Raw genomic sequence first — 24,310 nt, 5'->3', positions numbered from 1 at the left:
TCCACAATTGATACACTACTTCATATACTGTTTCCACTTCCAGAAGGAGACTTGGTACGCCTCTTGCTGGATTGCATGAAATATCATCTGTGAATTTTCTTTTATCTTGTCTATCATTGCAAATCTTTGTCTTTTCAATGGGGTTTTGAACTTTGCCAATAAAAAGAAAAGTGTGCAGGGGCCAAGTCAGGAGAGTATGAAGGATGAGATAACACAGTGATTTTGTTTTTGTGCAATAGTCATGCACCAACAGAGTGAATGTGTAAGTGTGTTATCATGATGCAAGAGCCATGAATTGTCTCCCCACATTTCAGGCTGTTTCCTTCTCACATTTTCCCATAGGTGTCACAACACATACCAATAGTATCATAGATAACAATTTATCCCTGTGGCATGAATTCATGATGAACTAATCCTTCAAAGTAAAAGGAAACTACCAGCATGGCTTTGACCTGACTTGATGATTTTTTGTGGTTTTGGAGAACCTTTCCCAACCCATTGTGAAAATTAAGCCTCGGTCTCAACATCATAACCATAGATCCACATCTTATCACCAGTTACAATTCTCTTAAGGAGCATCCCATTCTCATTTCTGTGGTCAAAAACCTCTTCACAGATTGTGAGGCGAAGGTCTTTCTGGTCTTGACTGATGAGCTATGGGGTGAACTTGGTAGCAACATGGTGCTTTCTGAGGTGCTGTGTCAGAATTTCATGGCATGATTCAACTGAAATGTTACATTCTTCTCCAATATCTTGAACAGCCAGTCTTTAATTGACTTACACAATTTTACTGATGTTCCCGAGATGAGCGTCGTCGGTAGATGTTGTAGGGCATCCCGAACGAGGATCATCTTTATCTTCTGTCCTGCCATTTTTAAATATGTGAACCATTTGTAACACTGAGTATGGCTTACACACTCATCGCTGTAGTTTTTCTGCATCATTTGGTGTGTCTCTGTAAAGTTTTCCTTGATTTCCATGGAAAATTTAATGCAGACACATTGATCTTCTGACTCTGCCATCTCAAAATTCACAGACTGTGGGCACAATGTTCTACTGAATACAGCACTGAACATTAATTAACAGATGCATAACAATGAAATTTCCAACAGTTACAAATTACACACAAGAATGTGCAGAGATGCCAACCACATTTTGCTCCAACACGCCATTGCCACAAAATTAGGAATGTTCCAGAATTATTGAACAGACCTCATACAAGCAGTCTATTTTTATAAGAAGTGTAGAATACTGTGTTGAGTGTTTCCCTCGTTTGGATTAAAACATAGAACTGTTGTTGTGAACAGATTCATTTCTGTGGCACATAGTGAATGTAATTAATTATTATTTATTTTTACAAGCAATATATTCTGAATGATTAATTTTGATGGAAACATAACAGATCAGTGTCTTTTCATGTGCAGGTCAAAATACTTTGTGTTTTCAATACAGCTGTTTTCCTGATATGTGTCAGGAATTGATTACCACAATTTAATGAAATAAGTGAGAATTGGTATTACAGTTTACTTGAGAGACAAGATGTTTTTTGTTTTTTTTGTTTTTTGTTTTTTGTTTTTTTTCTGTACAGAATTGAAGAGTCTTATTGTGGTTATCAGTCATCTGTACTACAAAGTGCCACTAATTTTCAATTTGTATTTTATGCTCTTATTTTTAAAGACTCGGGATCGATTATATATGTTGCAGAATTTTTCACTACTACGTCACTGATCTCTTTCCTACATTGTATCACATCTTGCCCATCCTGCACATAGCTGTTATGCTGACAATAAATACTTGTGCGAGGTATAATGACATCTGAGTCATTTAACATGCTAGAATATTTCTTTCTTCCTGACATAAGGAGTATTCTCTCTCCCACATGTCACCTTGCTCTACTGTTGTCACTCACAGATGTATGTATAATATTGTGGTAGAGTTGCATAGATATCAACTGTCACAAACAAAACTGCAGAAAATGTCCCCAATGGTCTGTCAGTATTAAATGTATTAGATTCAGAACAGAAACATGCAATTTACTTGTTTTTAGATTCATGCCATCAACATACCACTGTTTATTGTGATATCTCTGAATGAAAAAATACTTTCTATGGAAATCTTTGCACGCATGACTGCCCAGAAATAAGCTGTCATAATCTTGAACAGTAGTAGTAGTGACCATCTTAGTAGATAACTCTAAAGATTGTCATAGGCTGAACACTTTAATGTTTGCTAAGTCTTACCCTCTCCCCCCCTCTCTGCCCCCCCCCCCCCCACCACCACCATCCCACTAGTTAATAATAAAACACCTGGGATATGCAGCAGCTTTAAGAGCCAAGACTTAAAAAAAAGGCAAATAACCACCTCATCAGAAGTGATGTAACAACTTTCTAGTCTCCTCAAGGACATGACAATTTGGATAGCCATTACTGTTAAAGGTCAAGGGTCAGCATCAAGGCATTTCCCTTATATTGTACCTCACAAAGCTCATCTTCTTTTTTATTTCTTGTTTTCTTGAGAGAACCTGTTCCAAAGCTTCAGAGACTCATAACTGCTTCTCACAGAGTAGTCATCTGTTAGTATTCCTTGTATACAGCCTATGCTTGGTAAGTCAATTTTCAATTCTTTTAAAGACCTCTTAAATAGATTTTAGTTTCTTACACAATGTTTACTCCAATGAATAAATTTTGTGATCATTTGTTATATTTTTTCTCAGACTGTTCTATAACATAAGGTGTCTCTTGTGATTCAATGGCAGTGGAAAATGTTTGCTCTGAAAATGAAGAAAAGGAGGAAATCAACTCTGAGCATAATGTCCAGTCAATACAGAGTCCTCCAAATATGACAGTCAAACAGAAACTTAATTATATTTTCAGTAATATTACTGTGGAACCATTACTAGTGTTATATTTGCTTCCTATGTCTTTTATTTCATTGTCAGTTGACAACTTCAATCTGGAAAAAGCATGTCATGTGAATTTAAATTACAGTAGTACTGTTTGTAATGCTCTTACTTTACGTAACATTAGCTTTTATCAAGAAGAAGATAATGAAGCACAACGTTTAGTTGCTAAAATGGCCACATGGAGAAATGCTTTACGATCATCATTTCCAGCTGTATTAATTATATTTGTAGGATCATGGAGTGATCGACGTGCCAGAAGAAAGCCTTTATTGTTACTGCCTCTAGTTGGAGAACTGCTCTCATGCATAGGTCTGCTACTATGTATGTACTTTTTTTTTGAGTGGTCCTTAGAAGTTGCTGGTATAATGCAGGCATTATTTCCTGCACTTACAGGCAGCTCAATGTTAATGATAATGGCAGTTTTCAGTTACATAGGTGATGTTACATCAGTTGAAATGAGAACATTCCGTATGGGGATTGTGAACATTTTAGTATTTTTGTGTGTACCAGTTGGAACATTATTAAGTGGAGTGCTTTTAAAAGTAATTGGTTTCTATGGAATGTTTTCTGCAGCAGCTCTTTCATACACTATTGGAATTTTTTATGGACTTTTCTTCCTTAAGGAAGGAAGAGAACCAATTGCTAGACCAAAAGGTACTAGCTTTTTTAAAGACTTTTTTGATTGGCGTCATGTTGTTCAGACAGTTTCAGTGGCAGTAAGAAAACGAGATGGGACACAGAGATTACGAATTTTGTTATTGCTGTCACTTTTTATTGCTGTTCTTGGACCAAGTTATGGTAAGCCGAAAGTAAACACAATTTATTCTATGATTACAGATTTATTGTTATCAGTTGAAAGAATATGATTATTTTGTTACAGGGGAGGCAACTGTTGTGTATTTATTTGTGAGAAATCGGTTTGGTTGGGATGAAGTGGATGCAAGCTACTTTTCAGCATATGCTGAATTTGTTAATTTTGTTGGTTTGTATTTAATTGGATATTTGATTAAGGTCTTACCTGAAGAGTTTTGCTTGAAACATACAATGATAATCATCAGATTTTTAATAAGAGATATATAATAAAATATCATAAAACTGGGTTAGAATGTAAAGTTCAGTGTCTCAGTCATGGTTTATTAGAGGTTGCATGTTCACAGCCAGCAGCTCTAATGACTGCCTCCAAGTTGATACAAAATTCCAGAGATACACTTATTTCTGCAAAGCCAAAACTTGTTATCAAAATGAATAAAGGAGCATGTGACCAAGATATTGTTTTTTATAATCTTACCTGGTACAAAGATAATTATTCTCCTCTGCAACTCCAAAGGGCTCCATGAATATTGAAAGTTTCTGTTTTGCTCATTAGTGTATGGTATAACTGTAAATAAACCAACAGTAATGTTGCCATTAAAACTGAATTCATAGTTTCACAGTTATTGTCAAAAGCAATATCTTCTATTAATTTAGATGTACATATTTCTTATTAACAAAAAATAATTTATTTTCAGGGACCCTTATCTTGATCAGCCTGTTCAGCAGGACCCTAAAACTAGATGATTCCTTAATTGGCATCATAAGCTGCATAAGTAAAATACTTGCCAGCTTTGTGTATGCATTTAGCATACAGGTATGGATGTTCTATTTAGGTAAGAGGCACATATTTCCAACCTAGAACATATCAAGTCATTAATGATTGATGGCACAGTGACAATTAACCTTCATTAAGGACTTTGGTGATGTGCAAAAGCTTAAGATTCCTATATTAAAATATTTGAAACAAACAGTCCTGAGATTCAGCTAGTTCTGTATCCAACACTTTACCAAACTCAGTAAGTCTTTTCTTCCATGCCACTGAAACCTTAAATTTTTGTGCGAAGCATGCAAACTCCAATCAGCCCAACAATCCAATGATTTTAATACTATTATTTACTAGATGTGAATTTTCTGGAAGATAATTGATTTATGCAGGTAGTGTGATGAAGAGGATTTGGCAGCCATATGTGTCATATGGGAATTACATTAGGAAATGAGACACTTAAAGTAGTAAAGGAGTTTTGCTATTTGGGGAGCAAAATAACTGATGATGGTCGAAGTAGAGAGGATATAAAATGTAGACTGGCAATGGCAAGGAAAGTGTTTCTGAAGAAGAGAAATCTGTTAACATCGAGTATAGATATAAGTGTCAGGAAGTTATTTCTGAAAGTATTTGTATGGAGTGTAGCCATGTACGGAAGCGAAACATGGACGATAAATAGTTTGGACAAGAAGAGAATAGAAGCTTTCGAAATGTGGTGCTACAAAAGAATGCTGAAGATTAGATGGGTAGATCACATAACTAATGAGGAAATATTGAATAGGATTGGGGAGAAGAGAAGTTTGTAGCACAACTTGACTAGAAGAAGGGATCGGTTGGTAGGACATGTTCTGAGGCATCAACGGATCACCAGTTTAGTATTGGAGGGCAGCGTGGAGGGTAAAAATCATAGAGGGAGACCAAGAGATGAATACACTAAGCAGATTCAGAAGGATGTAGGTTGCGATAGGTACTGGGATATGGAGAAGCTTGCACGGGATAGAGTAGCATGGAGAGCTGCATCAAACCAGTCTCAGGACTGAAGACCACACACACACATGTGTTTTAGAACAGGGTTGAAGTAGCTCCTCATACCTTCCTTTCACCACCACCACCATCACCACCACCAACAGCAACAGCACCACCACCACTAGCCCACCACCCACCCCTCTCCCTCCCCATTAGTTTGGAACAAACTTTTCTTAAACACACTGTTCAATAGAAAATGATTTTTATTGACAACAAAAAGTACCATTAAGGAATAAATCTATGGAAAGAGAGTGTAAAAATTCCAAATTTTTGAAGTGCCTGTACAGTTACTCATTTTACATAGTCTTCACACGGCTCACATTTTCTAAAGTGTCACTTTTCTTTATTTAGATACATTCCCCAAGTAGAAAACTGAATATGTTAATAGGTAGTCAATGTATGTGGAAAAAGTTAGCTAATTAATCTTCAATTTGACACAGTGAGAAATTTTTCTAAGTGCAAAACATGTTGAACAGATCTAAGTTTATCCATGTATTGGTTCCAATTTAACTTGCTGTCCTACCAGGGTGCATATAATTTTATACACAATGCTACATTTGATGTAAGTTGAAGAGTGGATCAGCAAATCAATTGTATTTTTTTTAGTCACTGTAACGTCAGTGAGATTAAAATAAACTATTCGCTATGAAGCAGTTATAATTTGCTGTTTATGGTATGGTTGCATTTGGGGCCTTATTCATAAGCAAACATTATGCATTTTGAACAGTCTTTTAAAATCATTGGAAATTCCATTATGTCAGTTGGGAACAGGAACAGACCCAATCCCAAAGTTTATGGTATTTGGGAGAAAAATTGTGAGAATTTACTAGTATTATTTTTGAAGTATCTTCCTTTCAAATTTATTCATTGTTATGTTCTTCTTTATACTGTAAGTAATTATCTACAGCATTAAATAATAGTAAGCATTTACTGCATGAACTTATACAAAATATCTACAAAATATCGTCTGTGTCGATATCTCATAGAAGCTAAAATCAATCACAGAATTTTACAACATGCTTTCTTTTATACATTGTTGATAAATGTTCTTTCCTGAATAACCTTAATCCCTACAAAGTCCACATGGAACTGAAACATCTGTGCTATATTTTCTGTGACATAAAGGCATCTGCTGGAAAAATCTAAGAGCTGCACACTGCCCAAGTAGTACCACAAACAGAATAATAATACAACACAAAGAATGTGTGGATCTGTGTGCTAACTTTAACAAGAGACACAATTACTTATTTATATATGAAGACTGCCCATTATGACTGTACACACTAGAATTACTGATAGAAATTAATTATATAAATTTTATCTCTGCTGATTTTCAGGACATATACTTTGTCTTTCTTCACAGCACATGGTAAAAACTTCATAAATGTTGATAGTTCAACATAATTGGTACTTAGCTGATAAAATTCTTCTCTGTCATTTCTGTTGGCTGACGTCTAGAGGTCTTCTCATTTTCCTGTAGAATATTGATAAAATATTTGGATTTGAAAGAGTTCACAGCTTTGATCTTGTTGTGTCATTTCTAATCAAAACAATGAACACATTTCAGTTTTCACTTTGTTGATATATTCTTGAAATTGTTTCACAGATTTTAAATAACACTTTTTCTTTGTGGTTCATAATTACGAAAAGATACTTTTGAGCATTGTTACTTAGACATAATGGGCAACACTCAACAAACTTTGATTCCATGCAGCCATCCACAACTCCTCTCCACAGACTACTCCACTGTCGCCAATTTACTTCACACGTCGCCAACTTACTTCACCCACTGATAGTCCATAGATTGTTAAGTATAAAGATAACAAGACATTGGTTACATAACTCTCTGACGTTTATGTTCATCAAAATAATCAAGACAATTTTTTATAAGAAATGTTTGCAAAATGTATGACATTTAATGAAAGACTATCACAAAATCTGTGAATGAAATCTTGTATTAGAAATTACACATGGTACATAGAACATGATCTATATTGTCGGTGACTTCCTTTGTGGTGACCTCAAGTCAATGGTGTAATGAAAATGTTCTGACTATATCATTTTCATTACACCATCCATTTGAGGTCACCACAAAGGAAGTCACTGACAATGTCCATGATATGGTAATGCAAGACCACCAAATAAAAATTTGTGAAGTTTTTGAGACTGTAGGAATCTCAGTTGAGCAAGTGCATAATAACCTGGATGGGGAATTAGCTATGAAGGAGCTGTATGTGAGATTGGTGCTGCAATTGCTCACAGTTGACCAAAAGTGCATCTGGCACAATATTTCAGCGTAATGTGTGGTGATGTTTAATCACAATTAAGACATTTTTCACTGATTTGTGACTGTTGATGAAATCTGGAACCATGATTACACAGCAAACAATGGACAATGGCTGAAAGTGCACTGAATAAGGCAAGGCTGGTAGAGTGTTTGCCACAATTTTTTGGGATTCCTAAGGAATAATCCTCAAAAATTACTTGGAAAAAGGCAGAACCATAACTGGAACCTGTTACACTTCTTTGTTAGATAATTTTAAACTTGTGTTGCCTGAAAAAAGATCAAGGTTCCTATGCAAAAAATGCTCTTTTCACCAGGATAGCACACCATTCCATACATTAGTGACAACAATGTTGAAAGAGCATGAATTAGGCTTTGACTTGGTTCCTCATCCATCATTTTCATCAGACTTAGCCTCAAGTGATATCTCCCTTGAAACTTTGGCTTTATGGGAAGGAATTTTCATCAAATGAGAAAGTAATAGCTGCAGCCAAGGAGTATTTTGTATTGTTTGACAAAACCAATTTTGCTGATGGGATGAAAAAGCTGGTGGACCACTGGACCAAATGTATATCTCTCAAAAGGGATTGTATTCAGAAGTAAGGAGAATTGTTTATCAAACAAAAATTTTTCTTGCTTTTTTACCATACCACTCTCATACAGCATTGTCTGTAGAAAATCCCTTACACAAGCTAAAGAGGGAGTCAGTCAGCATGCTACACTGTGAAAAATGAAGTAATGTTTCAATGTAGTCTTATTTCTCTAAAAATTTCAAAGGCCCAGTAAACTGTAATAGATCTATAATTCTTATTTCCCTTTTTATAGGTGGCTGTTACTGTAGCATATTTATCAGATTTATGCCTATCAGAAAATCTGCTGCCTTTATAATTGATGTGATGCCACTTTGAGGAAGAATATTGACTTAGGTAGCTAATTATTCCAATGTAGCATCATTTCTGCTGCAGATATCATTTTGCAACTGAATTTTGTTGGTGTCTTTGTTTTTATTTGTTCATTTCTTATAATAATCCTGTATTTGGTTACAGGCTAAAAGATTGTACAGAATTTGTGGTAACTGAGTGTCAACTCTTGGCTACAGCTTGTCCTCTGAATTAGGGAGAAATTTCCCTTCTTCATATGAAGATACTTCATTCATGTCCATCTCCATAACGCACCTATAGCGTTACTGCCTACCATGCAAGGGGTCCTGGGCTCAATTCCCAGCAGGGGACTGGGTGTTGTGTATCCTTCATCATCATTTTCATCATCATTGACATGCAAGTCACTGAAATGGTCAACTTGCAATATGGGGCCAAACCCTGAAGAGGATATCCTGGCCAATAAATGTCGTACAATAATTTCATTTTTACTTCATTCATGTGTGGTACCCATCTCTTGCCCCTGCCTCACTTTCAGTTTACCCTTGTTTGTTGTAGCAGAGACCAGGACTCAGATTGTGAAGGAATATATTTAAGAAAGCTAAATTTTTTATCAACAATACTTTTTTTCCTGTAATTTATTTTTCAACATTGTGACTTGTGTTTCTTTTCCATACCATTTTACTGTCTGCATCTAAGAAATTGACATATTCTATTAACATTACTTGACCATAATTGTCACAAAAACTATTTGATATCAGATTTGTATCTCAATAACCTATCTCTTTTAGGTCCTAGAATAAGCTGTCAGTCTCTGTGTCACTGTGACCTCCAATCTGTGAAAAATTTATATCAAGTAGTAATTCAGACCTGGAAACTAACAATTCTAGTCATCATCGATTGATATTACACATAGAAAAACAATATTGAAGTTTCCACCCATAATTAATCTCCAAAATCTATGTTTGTGTTCATACATTACAAACAATAGTGCTCCATTCACTTATGAAGGATGGGAAGCATTATTGCTTAAATGTCTCTGCATGTTATAATTCGTTTAATCTTTTCTTCATGGTCCCTTAAGGGAGTTGTAATACAATCATAGATTCATCACTTAAAGTTTGATTGCTACTTTGTAAATACATTTTCACAAGTAGTTTGCATCAATTTTGGATAATCTGCCAGTTCAGTTTTTTCAACATCACCATGATGATGTCTCTTGAGTTAAGCAAACCTGTGTCCATATTACATCATTTTTCAAGAGTGCATCTGGGACATTACTAACTTGTATAAGATTTAATAATATCCGAGATGCACCCCAAAACAGATGGAATATTTCATCCACCAGGAAAACTTCAAGAAAAAAAAACCTGTGACCACTTGTGCTACCCTTCTCTGTATATGTTCAATAGCCCCTGTTAGTCCTATTTGCTACAAGACCCACTCAGTTGAGTTATATTCTAGACTGTGTTATGTGAATGTTTCTTAACCAATCTCCTTTGTAGGCTGACTGTATTTCTGGGTATTCTACCAATAAACCGAAGTCTGCCACCTTTTTTATTTATGACTGGTCCTCTGTGGTTGTTCTAGTTAATATCCTACAAATTGTTATACTCTGGTATTTGTGTGAGATAACTGATTCCAGCTGTGACTCATTGATATTGCAATGATAGGATAGCACATTTCTTCATTTTATGAAGTGCTAAATTCTACATTTCCAAGCATTTACAGCAAGTTGTCAATCTTTGCATCAAGATATGTCTGAATATTTGTGTAGCTTTTTTCAGACAATATTTCATTGCAGCTAATTGCCTCATCTGTGGAGATCATGAGGCTATAATTAATATTGTCTACCAGGACATTAATATACATCAAGAAAAGCAAGGTTCCCAACACATTTCTTTTGCACATACCTGAAGATACTTCTATTTCTGTTGATAGCTCTCCATCCATGACAATACACTGTATGTACCGGCCAAGAAATCTTTAATCCAGTAACAAATTTTGTTTGGTAACCCTTGTGATCAGACTCTTGATAATAAGCATAGGTGTTGTATTGAGTCAAATGCATTTTGGAAATCAAGAAATAATGTATGTACCTAACTGCCTTGATCCATGGCTTTCAGAATGTCATGTCAGAAAAGTGTGAGTTGGATTTCACATGATCGATCTTTTCAGAATCCATGCTAGTTGGCATGGAGATCTTCTGTTCAAGATACGTCATTACATTTGAACTCAGAATGTTCTAAGAACCTACAAAAAATATATGTCAAGGGTTTCTAATGTTTTTTTTTACAAATACTTCTACTACACATTTTGTAAGCTAGTGAGACTTGTGCCTTCTCCCAAACACTGAACACAAGTTTTGCTTGATGTATCAATGGCATATTTTCTTTTAATCCTATCAGCAGTCTCTCTCCAATTACTTGATAGAATTTATAATAGTTGCTACTGGTGATCTGGAAACTTTAAATCCTCTTATTAGTTTGTATGCATACTGCTCCAATCTCAGTGCACAACAATCAAAGAAGCTGTTCAACACAACTTTCACACTTGAATCATCTGAGATGTACACTGAAATTTTTTTTACTTATAATCATTCCCATCTTCCCCTGTTCTGATTCTAGTATGATACTGGTACTAGCTTATTTTAGGTATCTGCATGTTTGTGTTACATTTAAGTTATTTTCAAGTGGTATTTTGATTAGCATTAAAAGAACTCTTTTCAGTCCATCCTTTTTATTTATTTATCTTCTATACGTTTTCATGAAAGACATATTTTTTTACTTATCCATGGGTTTGTCCAAAATGCAGTATTTTCTTTATAACTAACTTCATATATTTTTTTAAATGTTATTTCAACCTTTCTATTTAGCTTTTGGTAATTCATTAGACTTTATGGCCCTGATCATGAATAACTTTTTGCAGTATACAAATCATTTACAGTTTGTGGAATGAAGATAACAAATCACTCAACAACTGAGATGCTGAGTTGATTATACACCCATAAATAAGACTGAGGAAGTTGCTACCTTTCTGATAAATTCTGTTTGAGAGCTATAGGATACACACATATAGACACACACACTTTTATTGCTACATTGTTTGAGTTGATTAAATTATGCTAGTACTGCAGATGACTGGGATGAGGGGCTGTGTGGGATGAAGTGGAAGGAAAGAGGGTAGCGTAAAGAAAGATAGCTGATGGCTGGCAGAGAGATTCATCAGGTGCATGTCATTGGAAATGCCACTGGTAAGCAGGCCCTGATCCTAGGCAGGGAAAGTTGTGTTTGGCACATAACAATGTGGAGGAGTAGAGTAGGAGGGATAAATAGACCAAAAGAAGATGGAGACTGTGGAGTTGAGTGTATGAGTGCATTGTGGTTCAAGGAGCAGTGGTGGCAATGAATGTAGGGGAGGGGATAGCAGAGATTGAGCCCAGGATGATTACAGAGTCGAAGGTTGTGTTCAAAGGACACTTCCAATGTATGTAATTCCAAGAGATTTCTGCCAACAAGTACAGGATTGAAAGATGTGTTTCTAAGGACAGTTTCAATCTATGTAATTCCAAGAAGTTGGTGTTGGGATGAAGGATCCAGATAGCAGGTATGAAGCAACCACTGAAATCAAATGTGCTATGGTCAGCAGCAAGTTCCATTACTGGGGATAGTCAACTCTGCTCTATGACACAGTTTAGTGGTGGGCATTCATTCAGCTGGACAGCTCATTTTTGGTCATGCCCACATAAAATGATTCTTGTACAACAGGATAAGCCTATGACTGTTGTGGTGTCAGATGTTGTAATCTTATCCCTGCTTCACATCATTTGTTGATTGTCACTCACTTCAAAATTAACTCTTTTTAATAAGCATTGAGAGGAGTAAGATGTACAATAAACTTTTTTACTTACCTTTTTTTCTTGTAGTTGGTGCCAGTTCTTCATGTCTTTAGGTCGATTCTTGAAGCAGAATTTTTTATTTTATTTTATAGGTTCTCATGGTTCCAATTGACATGATAATGCTGAAGTAAGCCTGCTCCATAATTTCTGTTTCTGAAATTTTTTTGCTATCACATTTTTCTATATCACACTGACTTTACAATTCCCACTTTAAAATCAGAAATCTCATTGTTATTGGCAAAATTAAAAACATGTCTAATCACAACAGAAACATGCCCACTACTATTGATTCTGTGGTACTAACAATATTCCAAATAGTTTACAAACTATCTTGACAAGTGACTTTCTATTAATCTATATCATTATTTTATAAATGTATCCAGAAATAAATTTGTTAAATATCATCCAATTGTGCAGTTAATAATAGGAATTTTAGATGTGTCAGATATTTCATAATTTCAAATGTTTCTAAAAGAATTGTAACAACAAAAATGAAGTAATTTCTTTTTATGGATTATAGCTTCAAATGTACCATATCATGTACAAAATTGTATGAAATTCTTTTAGAAAAACAGCTGAGATAATATTAATCTGTTTAAAAGGTAGAAAGTATTTTTGGTATCAATAACTTCCGTTGAAGATAGGTAATGTTGGAGAAAGATGTCCCTTTACAGTGTGCTGGATGGGCGTATCAGATAGGTCTTGCACCTTGGTCTTCCTCAGCAGTATGACCAGGATTTCATATCATCATTTCTGGTAATGAGGAGCATCGAACACACAGTACTTCCCACTTCTCTTGAAATGATGTTCTGTCACCCCCACTATTTAATAATATGCTAATCAACCTTTATGCCACACCTACTTCTAGACTTTTGTCACATCTTATTCATCAAATAAGACAATTACAACACAAGATAAAACAAAATATCAATTTATCAGGTTACCTTCCATTCAGAAGGCTGTTGCTCGCAGCGACTGTTATATTGACTTGTAAACAAAAGATTTCAGCTATCAGTTGTCCTTTTTAAATTTTATTGGCAGATCTAGATTTCAGATAGAAACTAGCCATTCTCAATGCACTATCATTTTTTATCAATGTATGCAATACCTGTTGGCTGGGCTTCATCCACAGTATTCAATGAACTGTGGATGAAGCCCAACCAACAGGCACTACATGCATTGATCAAAAATGATAGTTCATTGAGAATGGCTAGTTTATAGCTGAAATCTAGATCTGCCAATAAAATTTAAAAAGGACGGCTGGTAGCTGAAATCTATTATTTACAAAAATATCAATTATATGGATGTGTAGAATACTAACACTTTACACCACTTGTATTGAAATTGTATTTGAGAGGCTGCTGCACTTTCTACAAAAGTGTGCAAGAAGCATATAAAATTGTTTTTATAACATGAGAATTAAATCAAAGCAATTTATTACCATTAAGGTCTCTCTCTGTAACAGAAGTAATGATGTTTGTTATCTTCCACCTTGTGACATCAGTTGCAGTCGAAACAGATAATACACCAAAATCTTATTGGATATGTAGGTACCATTTTCATATCATGTGGATTTGAATTCAGCTTGAAAGATAAAACAGTTGCTGCTAATTTTGTCTCAAGGGAGGTATTGTTAATTATGTTCACTTCAGAACCATTAATTTTTAAAAGTTTGGGAATTAAACTGAATCAACTGGAAACAGTCCTGTAGTCATCTGAAACATATAGTTTATGATTCTGTGTCACTCAGATGGGTTGTTAATTGCAGGCACTGTCACTACGCATATCTTCAATATTTTGAATTGGCAGTTAATTGTAACTTACAGTTTCACAGTCTCCAATGCTTTCACATGTTCCAGGAATTCCTTGTGTGAGACCACTAAAATGTTCCATCATCATTCTTTGGCATCTGTGTCTTTACTGTTTCTTGTCCAATCATGCTAATTTTTTTATTACTATATGGTCAGTTTTCACCCACAATCCAAAACAGCATCTACTGACTGACTTATAACATTTTGTTTCAATAATAACCTGCCGGCTGCACAAATATGCATCGTTTTAATAGTCTTACATGTTATGATAGCTCTATGTTCTTACAATTCAATAAACAGATTTTTAAATAAAAGCCTTAATACTAGCAAATAGTGGAATGACACAATTAGAAGATTAATGTTTTTAAATAATAAGTCCAATTATTTGCATACCTAACTTTGATGCAGTATGATCTGAAGTGCATCTCTTTCAATCTTGAGGCTTCAGTATTGACACTTCGCATGGATATCACAATGTACTGAAACTGGAAATACCAAAGTCATACAACTCAGAGGAACAATTTCTATTATAAGTTTCACCCAGTTTTGTGTGGGAAAAATTAAGAATGACACTGGAAAGCTAGGTTAAAGAATGGAAATTCCATTTTACTAAATGTGCAGAACCTACCATCCAGAGGTTGAGTTTTATACAGCTACTAAATAGAAAGATATACTCATTTTTCTTTACATACCTCTAACTTAGAATCCCTTACATATGATCATGTCTCAAACCTTCTAAAGTCATTTTATCTCTAGTCGTCCTTTAACTTCTCTCCCCATTAAACTGAAGTTAAATTATTATGACTGAATAATATCTGGTTACTTGAATGGAAATTTCTGTGTGAGAGGAGTTGCTTCTCCAATATTTTTAACACAAATATCTCCCATACTCCCAAGTATTAATTTAATTCCTTTTTGAACTGTCAAGTCTTTAAAGTAGAATGATTAATGGTATGTAAATGGCAGTTACACTTCATAACTGTACTTTGTATGACTCTCGATATCAAAGTCAGGATCTGGAATAAAATTTTTGTGGCTCTGCATAATTCTGGTGATTATTGACTCTGAAAATTCTTAAAATAGTCAAAGGCACAATCATAATCCATGGGCAGGCCATCTTGGATGCTATGATGCACTCACTCTGCAGCACGGGAATCAGTGTTCAAGTTCTGTGTTAATTTCAATAAAACTGCAGAAACTAATCTCTCAAAATAGAGCATAAATAACCATGGTGCAGGCTTTACTGATTTCCCAGGATACAAGGTTCCCTATGAGTTATGTCACACCAAATAATGTTCTGAGCCATAAACAAGGGAGAGTTAAAAAAAAATTTCATTCATGAAATTATATTTTTCCTTAAATGATCTTCATACCTACATTTAATATATTATCCTCTTTTATGATACAAGATATTATCATAATTAATCAAATTACATTCTGTATTCAAAATGGCAGCTTCCAACAATGCCACTAATTACAGTTCAGCTGTGACCATACCAACCATTTCCTCTCCTGAATTGCGAAATCAGAAGTAAGTGATTGTATAGTACACATAATGTTCACATTATATCCACAGAGTTTTGTATCATGAGTCAGAGATAATCTCTCTCTCTCTCTCTCTCTCTCTCTCTCTCTCTCTCTCTCTCTCTCTCTCTCTCTCTCTCTCTCTCTCTCTCTCACTCACACACACACACACACACACACACACACACACACACACAGTTGTAATGAGTCTTTGATCGATTTCAACCATTTGTGCAGTTAAGCATAAACATTTGCCCTAAAAGAGAAAAAGTAACAAGAAAAGGGTGATACTACAATCGTTACAACGGGTCAGTCTCTTCCAGTGTGGGGCCTGAGGGATATACCCCTCCTTCCCAACTCTCCCAAACCTAAGCCTCTTTTCTTCCAGAGGAACAAGCTAACTGTTCTGAAATTTAAAATTTGCCTGTCAATGGTACTGGTGAGCCATTCTGCATCCTTGTGATTATTCATCAGAACATACAAATATTTCAAGATGCTGTGTACATGAAACGAATCTTGCTTAACTTACAAAGTGCCACTGCAAAAAATAATTCTCAATCAGAATATTCATTTCTTAATACCATTCCCACTGCATAAGTGTTTTCAAGTAACAATTATGTTGCATAGTGACAGATAATTTACCTGTTTACCATTATGCTCTGTTAATGTGTTAATTCAATATTGTCATACATTTCTTTCCCATCACAGCTTTATTCTTTTCCTTTCTTGTACAAGTTTATTTTATGTTCTTCATCATATTTTTTCTGATATTTTATTTGCTGACAGTTTACCATGCTAAACCTCATTCACATCCACATACAGGTTGTTGTGTCCAACTTCTTGGACACTGGGGTGGCTAGTAATAATGCAGTTAATAAGAACACTCTACAAAACTAAAGTAAACTCCATCCAAACAGGTCTTGGAAGATCCATTGGTACTGATCAAATGCCTTGTCATCCTCAGCTTATAGACATCACTGGATGCAGATATGAAGGGGTGTGGGATCAGCAATCTGCTCTCCTGGCTGTTGTCAGTGTTGGTGACCAGAGCCACTACTTCTTGATCAAGTAGCTCCTCAATTTGCCTCACGAGGGCTGAGTGCACCCTTCTTGCTGACAATGCTTGGCAGACTGGACAGGAGTTAGACAAGCCCAATAGTGCTTAATTTCTTTGATCTGACAGGGACCAGTGTTAGCACTGCACTAGGCTGTTGGTCACTCTGAATAAATAATACTTTATTAATTACAACAAAACTTATCTTTGCTGACCAGGCTTGGATGTAGCTACAAAACTGCACACATGGACTTGTAATTCAGAACACACTGAATGAGCCACAATTACTGAGTGGCGAATTGATACAAGTTCAGAATGGCCATATTGTGGCTTCATTACAGTCATTAGAACACATAAGTTCATAGACAATTGTTGACACAGTTCTGATAGCGTTGGTGTGTAGGCACCATTCACAGGAGACAGAAGTCTCTTCACTCCCCAATGGCTGACACAGGCTGTGTCATGGTGAAGAACAATGGCTTTACTCCAACAGGAACTTCCTGGGAGTGGGTAAGATCTGACCATGAACAGAAATGCCCTCCTGACCTCTGGCAATGCTATTTCACGGCAGAGGTGCTATGGTGGCAACTCGGAACTACAGGAGACATGGTCACTTCCTACCATCTCATTGACATCTCTTGACACCACTTTGCTGTGCAGTACCTCTACGGTGGTTGGTATTTCTTGCACTGCTCTCAATACTTGATGACACCACATACACGTAACACTGATTAAAATCACAGTCAGTGCTTACGGCTGAACTGAACCTAGTCAGTTTGGAGAATTACACAGGAAAAGATTGAATTTTAATCAAGCAAATTTTAGAAGTGGGCATAGTATATTAGGCTACTTAAAGAGTGTGACGTAATTTATGGAACTGAGCAATGAGTGTTAAAGCTTTTGTGTGAGATTCATATATATTTAGAATGTTTCTGGCTAAGCTTTAATAAAATCTCTACTAAAAGCCCCTGAGGAAAAAGCTTTGATTCAATCTGTGTCACTGTCATGAAAAATGTACTTGATATCCTTGTAACTTCTGTTGGATTTCATGTTGATATAGTGGCATATTCAAAACTAAGAAAGGACTCTGGCACTGGGGGTCATATCATCAGAACTATTCTCAGCAGACTTGGATAAAGTTTCCAGATTCATAACTTGGAAAAGAGCAAAGTAATATGTATTAATGAAACATATCTGGTTCTGCTGTTGCCTTTATACTGTTTATATCTGGAGCAAAAAACATCAGCAATGAAGGAAAGAACTTAACAGGGCAACTTTACAAGCAGACCTAGAATCAGTTGTAACAAGATTAAAATAAAGTGATCATGCAATCAAAGCCAGACAAGAGACATTTAAAGCATGGAATAGCAGCAAGACAGAAGACACATATGATACATTCCTGACAACTAGAAAAGACACTTCAAAACTAATTAGACAAACAAAAAGACAATATGAGAATAGTCAACTCTTAGAAATTGAAGAAGATTTTCAGAAATACAATACCAGAAATTTTTATAAAACTTTTAAAACCAAAATAAAGGGGTACCAACCCCAGAATCTTTGCTTCAAGAAGGAAAATGGACAGTTGGCTCTTAACAACCAAGAAAATTGCAAAGAACTTTCTAAATATTTTAAGAATCTTCTAAATTGCCCCGAGCCCACAGAAAGATTTCCACCAAAAATTCCCCAACAATGCAATCCAGTTTCACTTGCACCAAATGAAGAGGAAATCATTAAAGAAATTCATAGGTTGAAAAACAACAAAGCATCTGGTGAAGATGGAATTGTTGCAGAACTTTTAAAGGCAGCTGGTCCAAAAACCGTTAAAGAAATTACTTCAATCGTGCAAAACATTTGGCAAACTGAAAAAATTCCTGATGAATGGAAAACCGCCTTGATTCACCCACTTCATAAGAAGGGAGACAAAACTGATGTTAATAATTACAGAGGAATTTCTCTTCTTCCAGTCACATACAAAATCCTCTCTCAATGTCTTCTGAACCGAGCACAACAACAACTTGAATGGAAAATTGGCGAATATCAAGCAGGTTTCAGGCCAAATAGATCTTGCCCAGAACAGATTTTAGTCCTCAAACTAATTCTCAGACATCAAAAAATTTACAATAAAAAACTAGTTTGTACCTTTGTAGATTTTAGAAAGGCTTATGACTCAGTGGATCGTGAATCTCTTTTCCAAATTGTGAAAGAACAAGGCCTGGATCCTAAAACCACGGCAATTATCAGAGACACGCTAACTGGTACAAAATCAAAAGTAAAGTTCAGAGGAGAAATTTCAGAATCCTTTGAAATAAAAACAGGCGTGAGGCAAAGTGATGGACTCTCTCCGTTGCTATTTAACTGCGTTCTAGAAAAAGTAATACAAGAGTGGCACAAACGAAAATTGGAGTTCAAATGACCAACCAGTGAAATTAGGATGAACAAATATTCGAATAGACTGTTTGGCCTTTGCAGACGACTTGGTTATTCTAACGCAGGACATCCAAATTGCTCAGAAACAAATAGAAATTCTTAAAGAAACAGCAGAAAGAGTAGGTCTCCAAATCTCATTTGAAAAAACACAGTATATGACTAACAACAAACTGGCACCCAAACTTTTGGAAACTAAGTATGGAAAAATCAAAAGAGTTTCGCAATTCAAATATTTAGGTGAAACAATCTCAGAGACTGGTCTAGAAAAAATTGGAAATGAAATTCGTTGTCAAAAGATGGAGACAGCTTTTAGACTTACAAAAGACATCTACAACAAAAAATGTCTCTCGAGGTACTCTAAATTGAGACATTACAACACGGTCATAAAACCAGAGTGCCTTTATGGGGCTGAAACGCTAATTTTAAACAGAAAAAAGGACATTCAAGAAATCCAAAAAAGAGAAAGAAAAGTAATCAGAAAAATTCTAGGTCCAAAATATACTGAAGAAGGAACATACAGGCTAAGAGCAAATAGTGAAATTCAACAATACACCAGCATATATTCGGATATGAAAAAACGCAGATTAAAATTTTATGGGCATATTAAAAGAATGGATGCTACCAGACTAACTAAACAAGTAGTGGAATTCTACGAAAATCGAAGTAAAGCTAAATTTGAGACAATAAAATGGATTGCTGCTATAAAAGAGGACATGAAAGAGGCAGATATAAAACAAGATGAAATTCAAGACAGAAAATTATTTAGGCAAAAAATTCATGACTGGGTAGTTGGTCAAGCTGAAAAACCAAAGAAAACTGGAACCACATGGTCTGATGAAAGGAAAAGAGCTCATTCCGAGAGAATGAAAACAATTTGGGCAGAGAGAAAGTCTAAAAGAAAATAACTGAATGCCCCGTGATTGTACTTCGCGTGGTCCAGTAGGGCCCAAACGTGAATAATAATAAAGTGTGATCAACTCATTAAAAAGAAAATAGCAGAAATCAACAATGAATTCACAGAAGTACTGACAAGCGCACAAAGTGAATGAAAACCTGATAGCTTTTGGAAAAAAAAAACGTTTAACAAGCTAGAGAACACACACACACACACACACACACACACACACACACACACACACACTTCTGTATGAGGAGGGTTTAGTGAGGGGAAGACAGTGGTTTGGGATGGAGGGAGGCAGATGTTGTGTGGGATATACATGTGTGGAGGGGGGGGGGGGGGGGGCAGCAGGTAAATGGGAAAGGAATGTAACACATGGGAACTGGAGACATGAGTTTGTGTAGGGCCCAATCACAATAACATGGTGGCTTGAGATGGGAGGGGGTGACAGGATAGAGGAGTAGGTGACTGTTGGGTTGACAGTGTGGCTGAAGTGGTTTAGCAGAGACTGAGACCAGAAGGATTATGGGAGCAAAGGATGTACTGCAAGGATAACTGCCATCTACATGGTTCAGAAAAGCTGAGGATACAGATGGCACAGTTTGTGAAGCAGCTATTGGACTTGGACATGTTGTGCCCAGGAAAGTGTTTGACCATAAGCTGGTAAAGCCTCTTCTTGGCCAGTGTTTAGCAGTTGCCATTCATCGTGATGTACATCTGGATGATGGTCATGCCCACATAAAAGATGTGAGGAAATTGCAACAGAGTTGGTATGTGAAATGGCTGCCTTAACAGGTGGCTCTGCCTCTAATGAAATAGGATAAACCTGTGACAGGCCTAGTTGCCTTGATGTTTTTCTCCTTAATGGGGGGTGTTGTGAATAGGCCATTGAAACAGTCCAGTAGTTGATCGCTATCTTCCATTTCTTGCAAGGTCTCTTGCTTCTCTTACTTTTTCTCTCAGTCATCTTTCAATACCAATGTTGCAAGGGTCCTGCTATTGAGTGCCCTTGAACCATCACACAGCTTCTCTCCTGTGAACTTTGATCTGTTACATTGAAGATGCTGACAAAGACTTTTTTGTTCAAGTGGAACAACACATTCAGAGAAGTTGAACTCAATGCATTTCCTATAACGTGAAAGTCTAATTTCTCTTAATGAATTGGCTACATGTGCATTACGTTCCCACTAGATGTTGTCATGTGCCCACCTCACATGAGACTCAGAACAATAGTACAATAAAATCTGAACGTCAATGCTTTGATGGTTGCTGGTGTCGTAGAGGTCGTGTGTGCTCCATGCCTTTTCCTTATGGCCCCATGGAGCAAATAACTCCACCCAGCAGGTAGAAGCACCAATCCACAGTCTGCTTTGGTAAAAGCACAGGATCAGTTTAGCGCTGATCTGCACAAACCATCAAAACATCTTCCTAAAGTGAGGTGCTTCCTACTTACTAACTACATTACCCTACGAAGATCTTTTGTCGGCCTGTAGATACTGAGAATGTGAAACATCTTGTTCTAGGAATGGCATGCTACACCTCATATTCCCCCACTGAGATGAAAGACGTCTATCTCATAAACAAAAATCTAAAAGTTTAATGCATTTGCAATAATCATCAATTTTCAAACAATTGTGTACCTCACAAACTTTATAAAATACTAAGATTTTTTGCAGTTCATTTCCATCTGGGACTTCACATAACACTTTACTGAACTCAGTTCATATTTCACCAATTATCGCCCATCATCACTTTACCCAACACCAAGCTACATTCAGATCCAGTCCCTGTGGGGTTTGCAACCAATTTACTTTTTCGTTGCAGTCTTTTTTTTTATCATAGTGCAGTTTCACCCCCTCTCCATCACTTTGACATTTTCATTTTGTGATTTCACTTTAGAATTCCCCTTTTATCCTTATTACCCAGCTACATGTTCTCTACTTCCTTTAGATATGGGTATTCTGACATGCGCAAATGAACAGCTTGGGGGAACACAATGGTAAGCACCAAAATCTTAGTTTTGAGATACAGTGGATTTAAAGTTAGAATTGACCTACAAATCTGAATAATTTGCTTTTATTCTGTAGTGCTTTTAACATCTGTCTTGGTCTATGCAGGCATAAATAAACCTGAGAACTGACTAAAACAAATGAAATATACAAAAAGTATTACATTATGGTCATATAGATGCGATTACATTTTACCAACCACACATCATTAAAAATACACGGTGACAGAAATTTACTTATGAAAATTTACAGCAACTATTCAACACTTTACTGAAACTACATTGTCATTTATCACTCTCATCTCTGACGTGTTCTCTGTCCAAAAAAGTTGGCTTTAGTGACAGGAAAAATCCACGATGACTGGTGACATGTAATCTACGGCCAACAGGACGGCAGCAACTTTCTTCTTTTCAATAAGTCTCGTCCCATTGTATTTCCGTCGAAGTGGAGGAACAGGTCATTGCCTTCCACAGCTTCTGAAACTTATTTCATGCCAGATGTCATAACAGAATGTCTCGCTTATGAATAAAAGTGACGGAAATTCTGAAGTCACCTTCCATCTGCATACATTCCTTAGGTTGACATCTTGACCATCAGCTGTCTTCTTTCTTAAGGCAAATACTTCTTTTACATGCCCTATTTGACAGAAATGCTCTCTTTTCATATTGTACACAGGAAATGGATTCTTCTTAGCTGACTTCTGGATGATATCCAACCACTGATCTGGACTGTACGCATCTTGCACTTGCAAGCAAACATAATTTAGAATTGTCATGAAATCTCTTTCAGAGGGCAACATCATGTGCCCACTAACAGGGAAGTAGTGTTCAATTACAAGAAATCTTCCAGTTGATATTATATACTTCCAAAACAGGGCTATGTTCCAGTTCTTATTTTGGCCACAGCAGTTATCAGATATTGCAATGAGAGTATCTTCTTTTATGTCATTTCCATCAAAGTAATGTAAAATGCAGCTTAAAATTTCCTCTGATTCATGTGCAGCAGTAGTCTCATTCCACAAGAAGCAGTGCCCTTTGTCCTTGCCACAGTCATTAACATTCAGGTCATGTAACCAAATTTTCCTTTTGTGAAAAGCTGGCCCACATCTTAACTTAGGAACTGGGAGAATCAGCTGCAAATCAAAAGTCACAACATGAATATTACTGTCTGCTTCTGCTCATTTTGTCTGGATTCCAATGTTAGTCTGCCCCACCTCTGCATGATGTTGGTGTAATTCCAGCTGACAGTCAAGGCTTGCTTTCAGCAGGGGGTCAACAATAGTCTCAGTTTTCACTTTTAGCATGTCACAAGTCTCACACATATCATTCTTTGGTGAGTTTTCTCCTATGTTATATTCTTCAGTGAAAATTTGCCTATACTTGAATGCAGATACAGGATAGGACATCTCCTTGCAGAAGACATTCTTATAGTGATCATATCAGGAGGTAACTCTTGAGTCTGCACCTAGGTATAATCTGCCAACATTGTTAGAGCATCTGTAGTGACTCTCATATTTCGGTATTTTGTTGTTATGTTTCCTGATATGGTTAAGAGTTGTTTCAGAGTAAGCATGTAGATGCCCAGAATGTTTGCCATGTTTATCCTGGGTTAGTGTGCTCAATCCAGATATTTTCTTCTGCATATTTTCCCTGCGACCGAAATTATTATCCAGACCATGAATGGAGATTTTAATATCACTGCCACAACTTTTACAGAGTAGGAAATAGTAAAATTTCTCTGAGACTCACCAAATACTTTTTGATGACATGCAACAGCATTACATTTCATTGCACCAAATAAAAATGCATTTTAAACATTAAAATCACCTATTTCCCAAAATGTTTTGAACACTTTCATTACATTTGAATCCCCTACTTTGTCAAAATGCTTACAATGGCACTGGCCATTAGGACCCACACTTTTTTTTACTTACAGTTTCTCCTGTATGCAAAAATATTCTTCACCTAAATTACGCCTCTTCTGTTTAATTTTGCACTGAGAATTAAACCTCAGCCTTTTC

General features: G+C 36.1%; 1 protein-coding gene across 3 annotated transcripts in view; it reads left to right on the top strand.

Annotated features, from left to right (window-relative positions):
- The first annotated feature begins 2,483 nt into the window (after positions 1 to 2,483).
- The window catches only part of LOC124615657 (proton-coupled folate transporter-like), a 257,418-nt gene continuing 235,591 nt past the window's right edge, over positions 2,484 to 24,310 (top strand). The window contains exons 1-4 of one of the 3 annotated variants that reach the window (XM_047143674.1): positions 2,491 to 2,603; positions 2,714 to 3,700; positions 3,783 to 3,884; positions 4,411 to 4,548. In XM_047143674.1, coding sequence (XP_046999630.1) covers positions 2,749 to 3,700; positions 3,783 to 3,884; positions 4,411 to 4,548 — 1,192 coding nt within the window. In that variant the 5' untranslated portion in view covers positions 2,491 to 2,603; positions 2,714 to 2,748. Of the gene's footprint in view, positions 2,604 to 2,713; positions 3,701 to 3,782; positions 3,885 to 4,410; positions 4,549 to 24,310 lie in introns of all 3 variants that reach the window. The other 2 variants (XM_047143676.1, XM_047143675.1) reach the window with 2 other exon arrangements.

This window comes from Schistocerca americana, chromosome 5 (genome assembly GCF_021461395.2).
Source record: "Schistocerca americana isolate TAMUIC-IGC-003095 chromosome 5, iqSchAmer2.1, whole genome shotgun sequence".
NCBI lineage: Eukaryota > Metazoa > Arthropoda > Insecta > Orthoptera > Acrididae > Schistocerca > Schistocerca americana.
The sequence above is the reverse complement of the archived record's forward strand: the minus strand, read 5'-3'. Positions and strand labels throughout refer to the sequence as shown.